Source organism: Notechis scutatus, chromosome 3, assembly GCF_049901735.1.
Source record: "Notechis scutatus isolate UNSWTSFEM ecotype Mainland chromosome 3, rNotScu1.2, whole genome shotgun sequence".
In the NCBI taxonomy this organism is placed as follows: Eukaryota; Metazoa; Chordata; class Lepidosauria; order Squamata; family Elapidae; genus Notechis; species Notechis scutatus.
Genome location: NC_142011.1, coordinates 3,275,757 through 3,289,500, shown reverse-complemented (window position 1 = coordinate 3,289,500; position 13,744 = coordinate 3,275,757). Strand labels below are relative to the sequence as shown.

Here is a 13,744-nt window from a genome sequence, read left to right as displayed (position 1 = left end):
TACGCAACCTAAAACCATCTCTATCTATTGGACCGGATGGAATATGTGCCTACTTCTTAAGAAAGCTATCCACTGCCATAGCCAAACCTCTAAGCATAATCTTTGAAAAATCTTTCAGGACCAGCTCCTTGCCTAACCTATGGTCACAAGCCACAGTCATCCCCATCTTCAAAAAGGGAGACCCAAGCCTAGTTGAAAACTACAGGCCAATCTCCTTATGCTGCGTCACCTGTAAAGTCATGGAATCAATTATTAACCAATCCATCATCCTTCACTTAGAGACAAATAACCTACTCTCCAATAAACAATTTGGTTTCAGGAAAAAACTATCCTGTAATCTGCAACTCTTACACTGCAAAAACATATGGACGACACAACTCGACCAGGGCAAAACAATAGACGCAATCTACATAGACTTCTGTAAAGCCTTTGATTCAGTGGTACACGACAAACTACTCCTAAAAATAAAATCCTATGGTATCTCTGGACAACTGAATAACTGGATAGAAGCATTCCTGTCAAACAGACAACAAATGGTCAAAATCGGGAGCGTCCTATCAAATCCAGTACCTGTCAATAGTGGTGTTCCCCAAGGCAGTGTTCTAGGACCAACTCTCTTCATACTCTACATAAACGACCTCTGTGATCATATTAAGAGCAATTGCGTTCTCTTCGCTGATGATGTAAAGCTGTTCAATACCACAGACAATACTGCTACCCTACAAAAAGATCTTGACTATGTATCCGAATGGTCAAACAAATGGCAACTTCAAATCTCAACAAATAAATGCTCTGTCTTACATATTGGCAAAAAAATCAGAAAATAAAATACAAGCTGAATAGTCAAGATCTTGTTGATGACCCAAGCTCTGTAAAGGACCTTGGAATACTCACCTCTAATGATCTAAGTGCTAGAGCACACTGCAACTACATAGCCAAAAAGGCATTAAGAGTTGTTAACCTAATCCTACGTAGCTTTTTCTCTGGTAATATCACACTACTAACCAGAGCATACAAAACATTTGCTAGGCCAATACTCGAATACAGTTCATCAGTCTGGAACCCACACTACGTATCTGATATTAGCACAATTGAGAAAGTCCAGAAATATTTCACAAGAAGAGTTCTCCACTCCTCTACTCGCTGTAGAATACCTTATGCCACCAGACTTGAAATTCTAGAACTAGAAAACCTTGAATTACGCCGTCTTCGGTCTGACTTAAGCATGGTATACAAAATCATACATTGCAATGTCCTACCTGTCAATGAATACTTCAGCTTCAACCATAACAACACAAGAGCACACAATAGATACAAAGTCAAAGTAAACCGCACCAAACTTGATTGCAGGAAATACGACTTCAGCAATAGAGTGGTCAATGTCTGGAATACTCTACCCGACTCTGTAGTTTCTTCCCCAAACCCCAAAAACTTTAACCTTAGACTGTCTACTATTGACCTCACCCCTTTCCTAAGAGGTCTGTAGGGGGCGTGCATAAGCGCACCAACGTGCCTACCGTCCCTGTCCTATTGTTTCTCTTATTCTTTTATTTTTCTTATATGTAACCATTTCATGTATTCACAACTATGTATACATTTATACTTATTATCTTGTAAACAATTGGCAAATCAAATAAATAAATAAATAAATAAATAAAATAAATAAACTGAATAACTGGATAGAAGCATTCCTGGCAAACAGACAACAAATGGTCAAAATTGGGAGCGTCCTATCAAACTCTGTACCTGTCAATAGTGGTGTCCCCCAAGGCAGTGTTCTAGGACCAACTCTCTTCATACTCTACATAAATGACCTCTGCGATCATATTAAGAGCAATTGCGTTCTTTTCGCTGATGATGTAAAGCTGTTCAACACCACAGACAATACTGCTACCCTACAAAAAGATCTCGACTATGTATCAGAATGGTCAAACAAATGGCAACTTCAAATCTCAACAAATAAATGCTCTGTCTTACATATTGGCAAAAAAAATCAGAAAATAAAATACAAGCTGAATAGTCAAGATCTTGTTGATGACCCAAGCTATGTAAAGGACCTTGGAATACTCACCTCTAATGATCTAAGTGCTAGAGCCCACTGCAACTACATAGCCAAAAAGGCATTAAGAGTTGTTAATCTAATCCTACGTAGCTTTTTCTCTCTGGTAATATCACACTACTAACCAGAGCATACAAAACATTTGCTAGACCAATACTCGAATACAGTTCATCAGTCTGGAACCCACATTACATATCTGATATTAGCACAATTGAGAAAGTCTAGAAATATTTCACAAGAAGAGTTCTCCACTCCTCCACTCGTTGTAGAATACCTTATGCCACCAGACTTGAAATTCTAGACCTAGAAAACCTAGAACTACGCCGCCTCCGGTCCGATCTAAATGTAGTATATAAAATCATACATTGCAATGTCCTACCTGTCAATGAATACTTCAGCTTCAACCATAACAACACAAGAGCACACAATAGATACAAACTTAATGTCAACCGCACCAAACTTGATTGCAGGAAATACGACTTCAGCAACAGAGTGGTCAATGTCTGGAATACTCGACCCGACTCTGTAGTCTCTTCCCCAAACCCCAAAAACTTTAACCTTAGACTGTCTACTATTGACCTCACCCCTTTCCTAAGAGGTCTGTAGGGGGCGTGCATAAGCGCACCAACGTGCCTACCGTCCCTGTCCTATGGTTTCTTTTATTTTTCTTATATGTACCCATTTCATGTATTCACAACTATGTATACACTTATACTTATTATCTTGTAAACAATTGGCAAATCAAATAAACAAATAAATAAATAAATAAATCTGTTATCAGTTATCTTTGAAGCCGACCAAGCCCCGCCCACCCAGCTGGCCGGCTCCCCCCTCCTCCGACCATCCGTCCCAGCAATCCGCAGGGCGGCGCGGGCGCAAGGCAGGATGGGAGCCTTCTTCCCCGCCTCTCTCGCGCCGCCGCGTCCAATCGGCTGGCGGGGCGGCCCGTCCGGCGAGCGGCGATTGGTTGCTTCGTCAACGAGTCCGCCGTTTGAAATCTTTTTAACGGCGGCGGGTCGTGAGGGGGGACTGAGAGGTTGGGACTCAGATGTCGGTGAACTGAGGTAAGTCTAGTTTGGTGGTTGTGTGTGGGGTCCCCTCTTCGTCGGGGAGGGAGGCAGAAGGGGGCCCTTGTGAGTGTGGGGGGGGTCACGCCGGGATGTGGGGATGTGTGTGAGGGGGGTTAACGGGGACGCGGTTTTCCTCGCGGTCCGCCCTCTTTGTTATTTTTGTTTTCGCCGCCTCCTTTCCCTCTCCACTCTTTGTCGTCGTTCCCCCCCTCAACAAAGTGGCAGGCAGTTCCGCGGGTCAACGGGACGGGGGAGGCGTGAGGTCTGGGAATTTTGAATGGTTGCCCCCAACCCCCCACCCGGACTGGTCGTAAGTGGAGGACTTTGAATCCGCCGGTTGGGAGGCTTCTTGGTGAAGGGGCTTCGCGAAGGCCTCGGGGGAGCCTTCGTTTGAACAAGAGAGGCTGCCTCGGCGGTACCCTCGGCCTGCCAACTTGAGATAAGGAAAGGGAGCGTGGGGTTGGGCCTTTGGATTCCCCGCCCCCCTTCCTAACAGAAGTGTCAGAAGTGCAACTTAATTAAAAAAAATAAGGTCTGGAAAAGAATACGTGCCGCTCGAGTCCTCAGGAGGAGGAGGAGGAGAGCTGTGGAGACCTTGGTGCTCTCTGAACTTGATTGTTTTTTCTTGCAAATGGCCCATGAGCCAGTTAGGGAACATCCCCAGTGCTAGAAGGGATGGGGGTTTGTGAGGAGGAGGAAGAAGAGAGGAGGAGGAGGAGGAACATCTCCAGTGCTGGAAGGGATGGGGGTTTGTGAGGAGGAGGAAGAAGAGAGGAGGAGGAGGAGGAACATCTCCAGTGCTAGAAGGGATGGGGGTTTGTGAGGAGGAGGAAGAAGGGAGGAGGAGGAGGAACATCTCCAGTGCTAGAAGGGATGGGGGTTTGTGAGGAGGAGGAGGAAGGGAGGAGGAGGAGGAGGAGGAACATCTCCAGTGCTAGAAGGGATGGGGTTTCTGCAGAGGAGGAGGAGGAGGAAGAGAGAGGAGGAGGAACATCTCCAGTGCTAGAAGGGATGGGGGTTTGTGAGGAGGAGGAAGAGAGAGAGGAGGAGGAGGAGGAACATCCCCAGTTCTAGAAGGGATGGGGGTTTGTGAGGAGGAGGAGGAAGGGAGGAGGAGGAGGAACATCTCCAGTGCTAGAAGGGATGGGGGTTTCTGCAGAGGAGGAGGAGGAGGAAGAGAGGAGGAGGAACATCTCCAGTGCTAGAAGGGATGGGGGTTTGTGAGGAGGAGGAAGAAGAGAGGAGGAGGAGGAGGAACATCCCCAGTTCTAGAAGGGATGGGGGTTTGTGAGGAGGAGGAGGAAGGGAGGAGGAGGAGGAACATCTCCAGTGCTAGAAGGGATGGGGGTTTCTGCAGAGGAGGAGGAGGAGGAGGAAGAGAGGAGGAGGAGGAAGAACATCCCCAGTGCTAGAAGGGATGGGGGTTTGAGGAGGAGGAGGAGGAAGGGGAGGAGGAGGAGGAGGAGGAACATCACCAGTGCTAGAAGGTATGGGGGTTTGTGAGGAGGAGGAGGAGGAGGAGGAAGAGAGGAGGAGGAGGAGAGAGGAGGAGGGGGAAGAACATCCCCAGTGCTAGAAGGGATGGGGGTTTGTGGGAGGAGGAGGAGGAGGAGGAGGAAGAGAGGAGGAGGAGGAAGAGAGAGGAGGAGGGGAAGAACATCACCAGTGCTAGAAGGGTTTGTGAGGAGGAGGAGGAGGAGGAGGAGGAGAGAGGAGGAGGGGGAAGAACATCACCAGTGCTAGAAGGGATGGGGGTTTGTGAGGAGGAGGAGGAACATCACCAGTGTAGAAGGGGTGGGGGGTTTCTGTGGGTCTTTATTGCTCTGTTCGCTTGGTGGTTTTCTTGCAGACATTTCATAACCTGACTAGGTAACACCATCAAGGGTAGAAGGGAGGGTGGGGTTGTAAAGAGGAGGAGGATAACTTGTTCGTTTGCTTGCAGACTTTTCATTATTCAGCTAGGTAACATCATCAGTGCGGAATAGAGGAGGAGGAGGAGGAATAGTGGTGAAGGGGAGAGGAGGCAAAGGGAAGGGGAGTGGGTGGAGGAAAAGGAGGATTGTGAGGTCCTTGGTGCTCTCCGAGCTTGGTTGCTTTCTTGCAAACGTTTCATGACCCAGTTAGGGAACATCACCAGTGCTAGAGGGGAGTGGGGTTTGCAGAGTGGAAGAAAATGAGAAGGGTGGGGGAGGACGGTAGGGTCCTTGCTGATCTCTCTGCTTGGTTGTTGTTGTTTTGTTTGCAGACGTTTCATAACCCAACTAGGGAACATCAGTGCTGGAAGGGATCAGAATTCACTGCCTCTTGGTGATTGGCATGAGAACTCATTGGTATCTTAGCCTGCTTGGGAACTAGATAATGAGTCAGCCTTAATCTGGCTGATTTATGTATATAAATATTTGGTCATGACTGGTGACCACAATGCAGCCCAACATTTGTTACTAAGCGAGATGTTTATTAAGTGGGTTTTGCCCCATTTTACGACAGTTGTTGAGCAAATCACTGCAGTGGATAAATTAGTAACACAGTTAAGTGAACGTGCTTTCCCCATTGACTTTGCTTGTCAACAAGCCGCAAAAGGGGATTTACGGGACCCTGGGATATTGCAACCTCCATAAATATGAGTCTGTTCTGTGCTGCAGTCTAGTCTAATCATATGATTGTTAAGTAAATCTGTTTTCTCGGAAAGTCACAAATGGGGATCACGTGACCAGGGGGATGCTGCAGCGGTTATAAATGGGGAAAATGGTCATAAGTCCCTTTTTTTGGTGCCATTGTAACTGTGAATGGTCACCAAAGGAACTCTTGTTAGAAGAGGACTTTATGTATTATTCCAAATCAGCCCTTGGTTTTTCTGCCCAGCATTTATCAGGTTGTGCACCTCTAACTCTTCCTTTGTAGTCCATTTAGATAAAGCTGGAGGCTTCATTTGCACAAACTCTATGGTGTACATGTGTGTAATATCACAAACTTGGAGTCCCTCCCCTTATTTTTCCCACAGCAGCAATAATAAGAGCTGTAATGTATTTTTAAGGACTACAAGACTTATTTTAATTTTTGGGATTAGTTGATCGTGAAATCTGGGAAGATACCTTTAGAAATTGGCGAGCGTTTGTGACTGCTCATTTAACACCGCTCTATTTGCCTTGCACAAAGCAGCCAAAGGCAGGGTCCTCTTTACTGAATGATTTATCTTTGCTGCAACACGGTGAGAAGGAGGAGGGAGTGGAGCTAATACAGCCTTCCTCTGAGTTGTTGCATTGCTGACTTCAAGGCCCGTATGGGTGAGGGATCGTGGGCAACGTACTACAAAATAGGGGAGGTTTAAGGGAGACCCAAGGTTTGGAAAAGGGCCAAGCATACAGAGGGCATAGTCTCGGCATGTGAGAGGGGGGATTCCTTCAAAAGTGCTCCCTGGGGCTTGTGTTTGGCCAGGGATTGGAGGAAAGATGGGAAGGGAATGGACTACGTTTCATTTCCTAGCCGGTTGGTGACACTTCTAATGCAGCTGTTTTGCCTAACCAGCTTCCACAAGAGTGTATTAAAAGGGTCCTGCACTTAGGTAGTGTGAGATTGTGGCTAAGAAAAACCACCAGGATTCAAAGTTGATCCAAGGAAAAAGGTTTTATTGTAACATTTCTGCAGAAACGGGTTCCTGCCCTGGCAGGTGGGAAGAACGAAAGGCAAAGCTTAAAGGCTCTACTCTTATACCCAAAACTACTCCCCCCTCCCAGTATACAAATGGCTTGATTTACAATCTACCTTTCAGGATACAAGTTACATTTTATTATCTTTTATGGTGCCTAGCTCGTAACAGACACTTCTTTATCTGGTATCTAGCATTTCAAAGGCATTCCAAAATGTGTGATAGTTCCCAGCACTTCAAAAACATCCCAAGATCAGTTCTAATCAGTGCTTGATTTCCTTACTTCAAAAGGAAAACCTCCCTTTTTCATCTTGAGTTTTGAGTCATAAAATGAATACACTTCCCACAGTAGTGATCAATTATTTATTTGTAACCTGCCTCTGTTATTTTTGCAAGGAACATATGTAACACCCCTTTTTCCTCCTGTTTTCCCAACAACAACAACCCTGTGAGGTGGGAGGGACTGGCCCAAGGTCACCCAGCTGGTTTTCATGCCTAAGGCAAAACTAGAACTCACTCTCTCTCTCCTGGAGATTCACCCAAGGCCTCCCAGTTGGCTTTCATGGCTCAGGTAGGGCTAGAACTCACAGCCCTCTGCTTTTTCTAGCCTGGTACTTTAATGGGAATGTATGTAGGTAGTCCTCTACCTACATCAGTTCATTTAGTGACCATTCGAAGTTACAAGCCAAATCAATGGGGGGAGCCAGATTCACTCAATGACCGTGTGACCAAGTTAACAACTGCCCTGATTTGCTTAACAAAAGGGGCAGGAAAGGCCATCAAATGGGGCAAAACTCATTTAACAACTGTCTTGCTCAGCAACAGAAACTTTGGACTCAATTGCGATCATAAGTTGACTACCTGCATTGTGGACCCGGGTCTAAGTGTCCAGCCGGTCACAAAAGTCAAGATGGCTGCCACAATGATGCCTCCGAAGTTCCATCTCTGTTTTGAGGCGGCTCTCGCACGAAACAGCCAGCGCTTCCATCATGTCATGCGATTTAAATTTTTTTTTTTTTTTTTTTACTTTGGTGGATGCTCCTGCTCCCAATTTAAATTGGGGCAGATTTACGCAAACGTTACAGTTGTTGAAGAGATGCTGGATGCAGCTGATAAGCCCTCCAGAGGGTGACAGGCAGGAGGAAAATTGGACTGTACATTACCATCAAGTCACCAAAGGAGAGAGCTGCGCGCTAAGGCAGCAACTCGGCAGCCGTATTTGAAATCCTGGCTGTGTGAACCGTCAAGATGATTGATGGATTCGGTCTGGCCTGTCAGGGAAAGGAACTGGGCTTGATTGAAAAGTGTTAGATTGCTAATTGAAATAGCTCTGAGGGGCCCTTGGTGCTCCCTGTGCTCGGTTCTTGTTTCCTGACCCAACTAGGTAATATCAGTGCTAGTAGAGAGAGGGGTTTGTGGATGGGGGTGGAGGAGGAGGAGGACTGTAGGGGGGGGGGGTCCTTGATGCTCTCTGAGCTTGTTTTGTTTTCTGGCAGACGTTTCACTACCCAACTAGGTAACATCATCAGTGCTAGGAGAGAAAGGAGGAAGAGAACGACCAGGGTCCTTGATGTTCTCTGACTGGTTCTTTTCTTGCCAGCCAAAGTAGGTAACATCATCAGTACTTGGAAGGCAGTGGAGTTTGCTCAGCAATTGAAAGACTTGATGAACACACTTCAATTTCACAACATATGAACAGACCTAACCATAGTTTCATCTGGGAAACTCTGATCATCTAGTCCAAACTAAGCAATTTCTGGCACCCTGGTACGCTGACCAATTAGCCATCAACAGACATATACAGATAATATATAGTCAAGTTAAAAAGGGAACAAGACTGAAACGCCTCCCCTCCAGCACCCAGATGAGTAGAAAATAAGTCCAAGATTAATATCAGACCAACAGTCAAGAAGTAGACAATACCCCAATCAAGGCACTGTTAAACAAGCTGACACTGACAGTAAACAGCCCAACCAAAGAATCTAGGCCCCCACCAACTCTGCAGGGCAAGCCACTAGAATATAAACAGAGCAAACCTTGCTCCCTACTGGCACTGATGATGTTACCTAGTTGGGTCATGAAACATCTGCCACAAAACAAAACAAGCTCCGGGAGTGCCAGGAACCACACAGTGATTGTCCTCCCTCCTCCACCACTCCACAAATCTCACACTCTTCCTAGCACTGATGATGTTACCTAGTTTGGTAATGAAATGTCTGCAGGAAAACAACCATGCTCTGAGAGGGCCAAGGACCCTACAGCCACTGCCCTCCTCCTCCTCCTCACATACTCTACTTCTAGGACTGATGATGTTACCTAGTTTGGGTCATGAAACAACCAGAAAACAACCAAGCTCCAAGAGCACCCAAGGAGCCCTCATTCAAGCCTGAGCTATAAAATATTCTCTCTTATTGAAACGGCTCTTTATTAAATTGGTCCATCTTTCCCCATCCTGGGCCAGTGGCACCAGATGCAACCTGGAGGAATTCTCTGACTCAGAAAAAGCCACCAAATCTTTAGCCTGGCTGCATGGTGGCACCGAAACAGAGATTTTCTTCTCTTCTGCCAGCGGGACAAAAAGTTAGCCTTCTGTTCCTGGCCCTGTAAGGTGGGTCATCTTAGGGACTCGCAGGCCAGGGTTTTTTTGCAGGAGGCTCAAAAGTTTCTGCTTTCCCTTTAACACCTATTTTTAACTTGATGTTGCTCAAAGCTTGTTGGGGAAAGGGCGGGGTGGGGGGTGCGAATTACAGGGCACGCAATGTCAGGGGCATTTATTTTTGGGTTGCTGGGAAGGGAGACACAGATCTGTGGCCAGGACAGGCTGGGCCGGGCAGCGAAGGAGCCTGGGAAATCCTGGCACCACTTTGATCTTCCCCTTTGGACGAAGGCCCAATTCCAGAAATGGCCCTGATGCCCCTTCGGGCACCCCGGAGAAGCAGAATTAGCCCGGATTTTTAGCATAAGCCAGCCATGACTGGCAACTTGGGCATTGGGGAAAGGATGCCCCTCTGGATGTCCCAAAGGGGCTTTTTCCAAAGGCAACTGGACTTTTTTTCCCCCCCTTGAAGCCGTTTCTCCTCTCATCCAAGAAGCTGCTTCAATTCTTCAGCTCAGAACAGAAGAAGTTTCTTGGATGAGAAGCGAAATGTGACTGAGAATCCCTCTGGGTGGGCTTTTGAGGGGTCTTCACATTCTCTTTATCAGCAGGGATAGTTTGGTTTTGGCTCTTGGACCAGAGGGGGGGCCCAACTGTATACAGGTCATCCTCAACTTACAACAGTTCGTTTAGTGACCATTCAAAGTGGCGACGGCACTGGAAAACTGTTTTTCACAGTTACAACCTTTGCAGTATCCCAGGGATCAAAATTCAGACGTTTGGCAACTGACTTGTATTTATGACCGTTGCTCTATCCCATTTGATCCCCTTTTGGGACCTTCTAACAGGCAAAAGTCAATGGGGGGGGGTCAGATTCACTTACCAACCGGGTGACTAACTTATCAGCTGCAGTGATTCACTTAACAACCGAGGCAGGAAAAGTCGTGAAATGGGGCAAATTTCCCTTCCCAAACGTCTCACTTAAGCTGCAGAAATGTTGGCCATGGATTGTGGTTGTGGTTTTAAGTCGAGGACTTGCCTGCATAACACAAGTGTCCACTTCACCAATGTCCCACTTAACAGCAGAAATGGGTGTGTGTGTTGTACTTGTGTTCAATAAGCGATTCGTATCGCACCTTGGTTTTTGCAATGGGAATTCTAGCATCAGAGGGTGCTCCAGTTGCCAGCAGCCCAAGCTGGGCAGAAAAGTGTCCACTTATGTCCACTCTGGAAATCACGGAGGGGGATTCCCTTCCATGATCTCCCACCGGTCCACCTCCAGTTGCCTCTCTAGCCATGGTCACTCCGTCGCCAAGCGAGGGATGGCGCCCTGGAGACGTTGCTTTGGGTGGGGGGGCCCAAACGTTTCTGAAACGCGATGCCTGCTCATCATACTTGGCAGCTCGGCTTGTTGAGCTGAGTGGGCGAGAAGAACGCCGATGACGCAGTTATTATTACCATTTTTTTTTTTTTTAAGGTAGGAGTGTTGACAGAAATGCGATCCCCACCCGGGAGGGGGGTGGGGTGAAGAACGGATCTCATTCCAGCCCGGCTGTCATGTCTCCGTTCCTTTCCTTCAGCTCTGCCGTGTTTCCCTTCCTCTGGGGCGCTTGGATCACCACCATTTTGGGTTGTGAGGGGGGCAAGGTTGGCATCTTGTGGGCCAAGGCTTCTGCCCCTGTGCAACCAAGTGCCATTTGGAGGGGGGGGGTTGTTCCCCACCTGAAGTTGGCGATTGTCCCACCTTGCAGCGAGGGGAGGCCGAGGTTTAAGGATGAGAGTGGCACCTGCTAATGGCCTGGTAACACCTGGGCAACCGGCCCACATGTCAAAAGATGCTAGTTGAGTAAAAGCAGACATAAATCCAGGGTAATGCCACCCGGGGACCCAGCTGTCCGCGGAGACCTTGCGCTCCAAAAAGAGTAGACCTGGGTGACTTTGGAAAGCTCTCCCTGCCACCATCTCGAGCGGCATCTGATGCCACCGCCAGTTTCGGGGTTAGAAGAGCCAGATATGGCGAGTGGTCCTCGACTTCACGACCATTCATTTAAAGACTGTTCCATAAGTATGAGCCAGTTGGCCAAACGCCTGAATTTTGAGTCTGTGACCCCCGGGGAGGCTGCAAAGGTTCTAAGTGTGCAAAATGGTCGTAAGTCACTTTTCTGTCCCTTTGTAACTTGGAACGGTTGTAGGTCGAGGACGACCAGCACAGCTTTGGGGAAAAAGCGGCAGGGCTGTTTTCTCGCGCTTCCCGAGCCGCCAAGTTTTCGTGGCTAAGCAAGACAGTGGCTGAGTGAGCTGGGCCTCGCTTTACAACCTGTCTTGCCACATTTCTGAAGCGAATCACTGCAGTCGTTAAGTCAGTCACATGGTTGTGAAGTGAAGCCGGCTTCCCAATTAACCTGGCTTGTCAGAAGGTTGCCAAAGGGGGAATCACGTAATCCCAGGAACCGTCTGCAACCGTCGTAAACAGGAATCCGTTGTCAAGTGCCTGCATTTTTTTTAAAGTTTTATTGTTTTTTTAAGACAAACATAAACAAACAACATAAAAACCTCAAACCATGTGGGCATACAGTGTGTCGGTTGGTTTACAAATGGTTTTGTGCTTCCACTTCGTAGTCTTCAATTACAATTACATTGTATATGTTCCCATATTGTCAAATCAAATATTCCTAGATACATTAATATTATTAATCAATCATTTGACTATACTATTATTCATGTTTTACAAGATAATCCATATTTTACTTAATTTGTTTTATGACAGTTCATATTTCCATCTCAAATCTATCCTATAATTATTTTATAGATATAATAAAAAAAAAACATCTTTATATATTCATTATGTTCTAAAAGTCTACACATTTCATTACCATGTTTTATTGTCTAACCATTGATAGAATAGATCCCAAATTTTATAAAATTGTTTTATCTTCTTCTCTAATTTCAAATGTCAATCTACTCAACAAAAGTGCCTGAATTTTGAGTATGTGATCCTGGGGAGGCTGCAACGGGAAAAATGGTCATAAGTCGCCTTTTCAGTCCCTTTGTAACTTTGAAAGATCACTAAACGGATGGTCGTAAGCCGAGGAATACCTGTCTTCGAGGTTATAAAATGGGAGTAGCAGCCATTGAGCATGAAAAAAAGAGTATCAATGGCTGCCATAATGAATCTGGCCAGTAAAGAAAGATTTTTATTGGCATGAAGGCAATACACACACACACACGCACGCATGCTATACCGACCACAAGCACACTCCCATTCCAGTGAGAGCTTTATGGCCCCAAATGCTGCATTTAGGATTCTTTATAGAGTTCTTTTTATTGCAGCATGCAAGGTTCCATTTTATGAGCTAAAAAGACTTTACCAAACAAAGGAGGACAGAATGCCCATAAAGAGTATTTGGACCCTCTGGTGCCCAGGGGCATCATGTAATTTTTCCCCTTGGACAATGTCCAGCAGTGTGCGGTGGCGGCAACCAAAAAAGCCAATACAATCCTTGGTTGCACAAACAGAGGCATAGAATCAAAATCACGTGAAGTATTAGTACCACACTATATAACCTTAGTAAGGCCACACCTGGAATGTTGCAACAGTTTTGGTCACCACATTGCAAACAAGTTGTTGAGACTTTGGAAAAACATATGAAGAATAATTGCAGAATTTGGCTATGGTTAGTCAAAAGAAGAGAAGAATTAGGGGTGACTTGATAGCAGCCTTCCAATATTTGAGGGGCTGCCACAGAAAGGGAGGAGTCAACTTATTTTCCAAAGCCCCAGGAGGCAGGACAAGAAACAGTGGATGGAAACTAACCAAGGAGGGAAGCAACCTCGAATTAGGGAGAAATTGTCTCCAGCAGTTGTGGGTGCTCCATCACTGGGGGTATTTAAGAAGAGATTGAACAGTCCCTTATCCGAAATGGTCCATGGTCTCCTGCTTGAGCAGAAGGCTGGACTAGAAGACCTCCAAGGTCCCTTCCAGCTCTATTCTAAATTCTAAACGTGGCCTCTCTTTTTCTTCTTTGCAGGTATTGATTTCAGAAGAAGAGATTAAAATGTCTTGGGAGACGTATTCTTACGATGTTCCCGATATGTGCCTTGATATGAACGACGACCGGAGCATTGACATTGATGCCTGGTTTGGTGAGTACCCACTCCACAGCCCGGGAGGTGGGCGTGCTGCCTGCCAAGAGGCCAGACTAATTGTTGGTCTCCTTCCTGCCTCTTCTAGGTGGGAAGGGCAGGGAGCGTTATGACTGATGCTCCGTGGTTGGTTTCTTTATACTCCACCGTTGTTATTTTTACCACTCAAGGCAGCAAACGTATCCAATGCACCCTCCTCCTTTATTTTTTTATACAACAACATCCCTGTG

At 46.4% G+C, this 13,744-nt stretch overlaps 1 protein-coding gene across 5 annotated transcripts in view; it reads left to right on the top strand.

Moving 5' to 3' along the window:
• Nucleotides 1-3,025: 3,025 nt before the first annotated feature.
• TPX2 (TPX2 microtubule nucleation factor) overlaps nucleotides 3,026-13,744 on the top strand; it is a 49,726-nt gene continuing 39,007 nt past the window's right edge. For 4 of the 5 annotated variants that reach the window (XM_087962338.1, XM_087962339.1, XM_087962340.1 and 1 more), the window contains exons 1-2: nucleotides 3,031-3,123; nucleotides 13,400-13,514. In XM_087962338.1, coding sequence (XP_087818464.1) covers nucleotides 13,427-13,514 — 88 coding nt within the window. In that variant the 5' untranslated portion in view covers nucleotides 3,031-3,123; nucleotides 13,400-13,426. Of the gene's footprint in view, nucleotides 3,124-13,399; nucleotides 13,515-13,744 lie in introns of all 5 variants that reach the window. The other variant, XM_087962336.1, reaches the window with a different exon arrangement.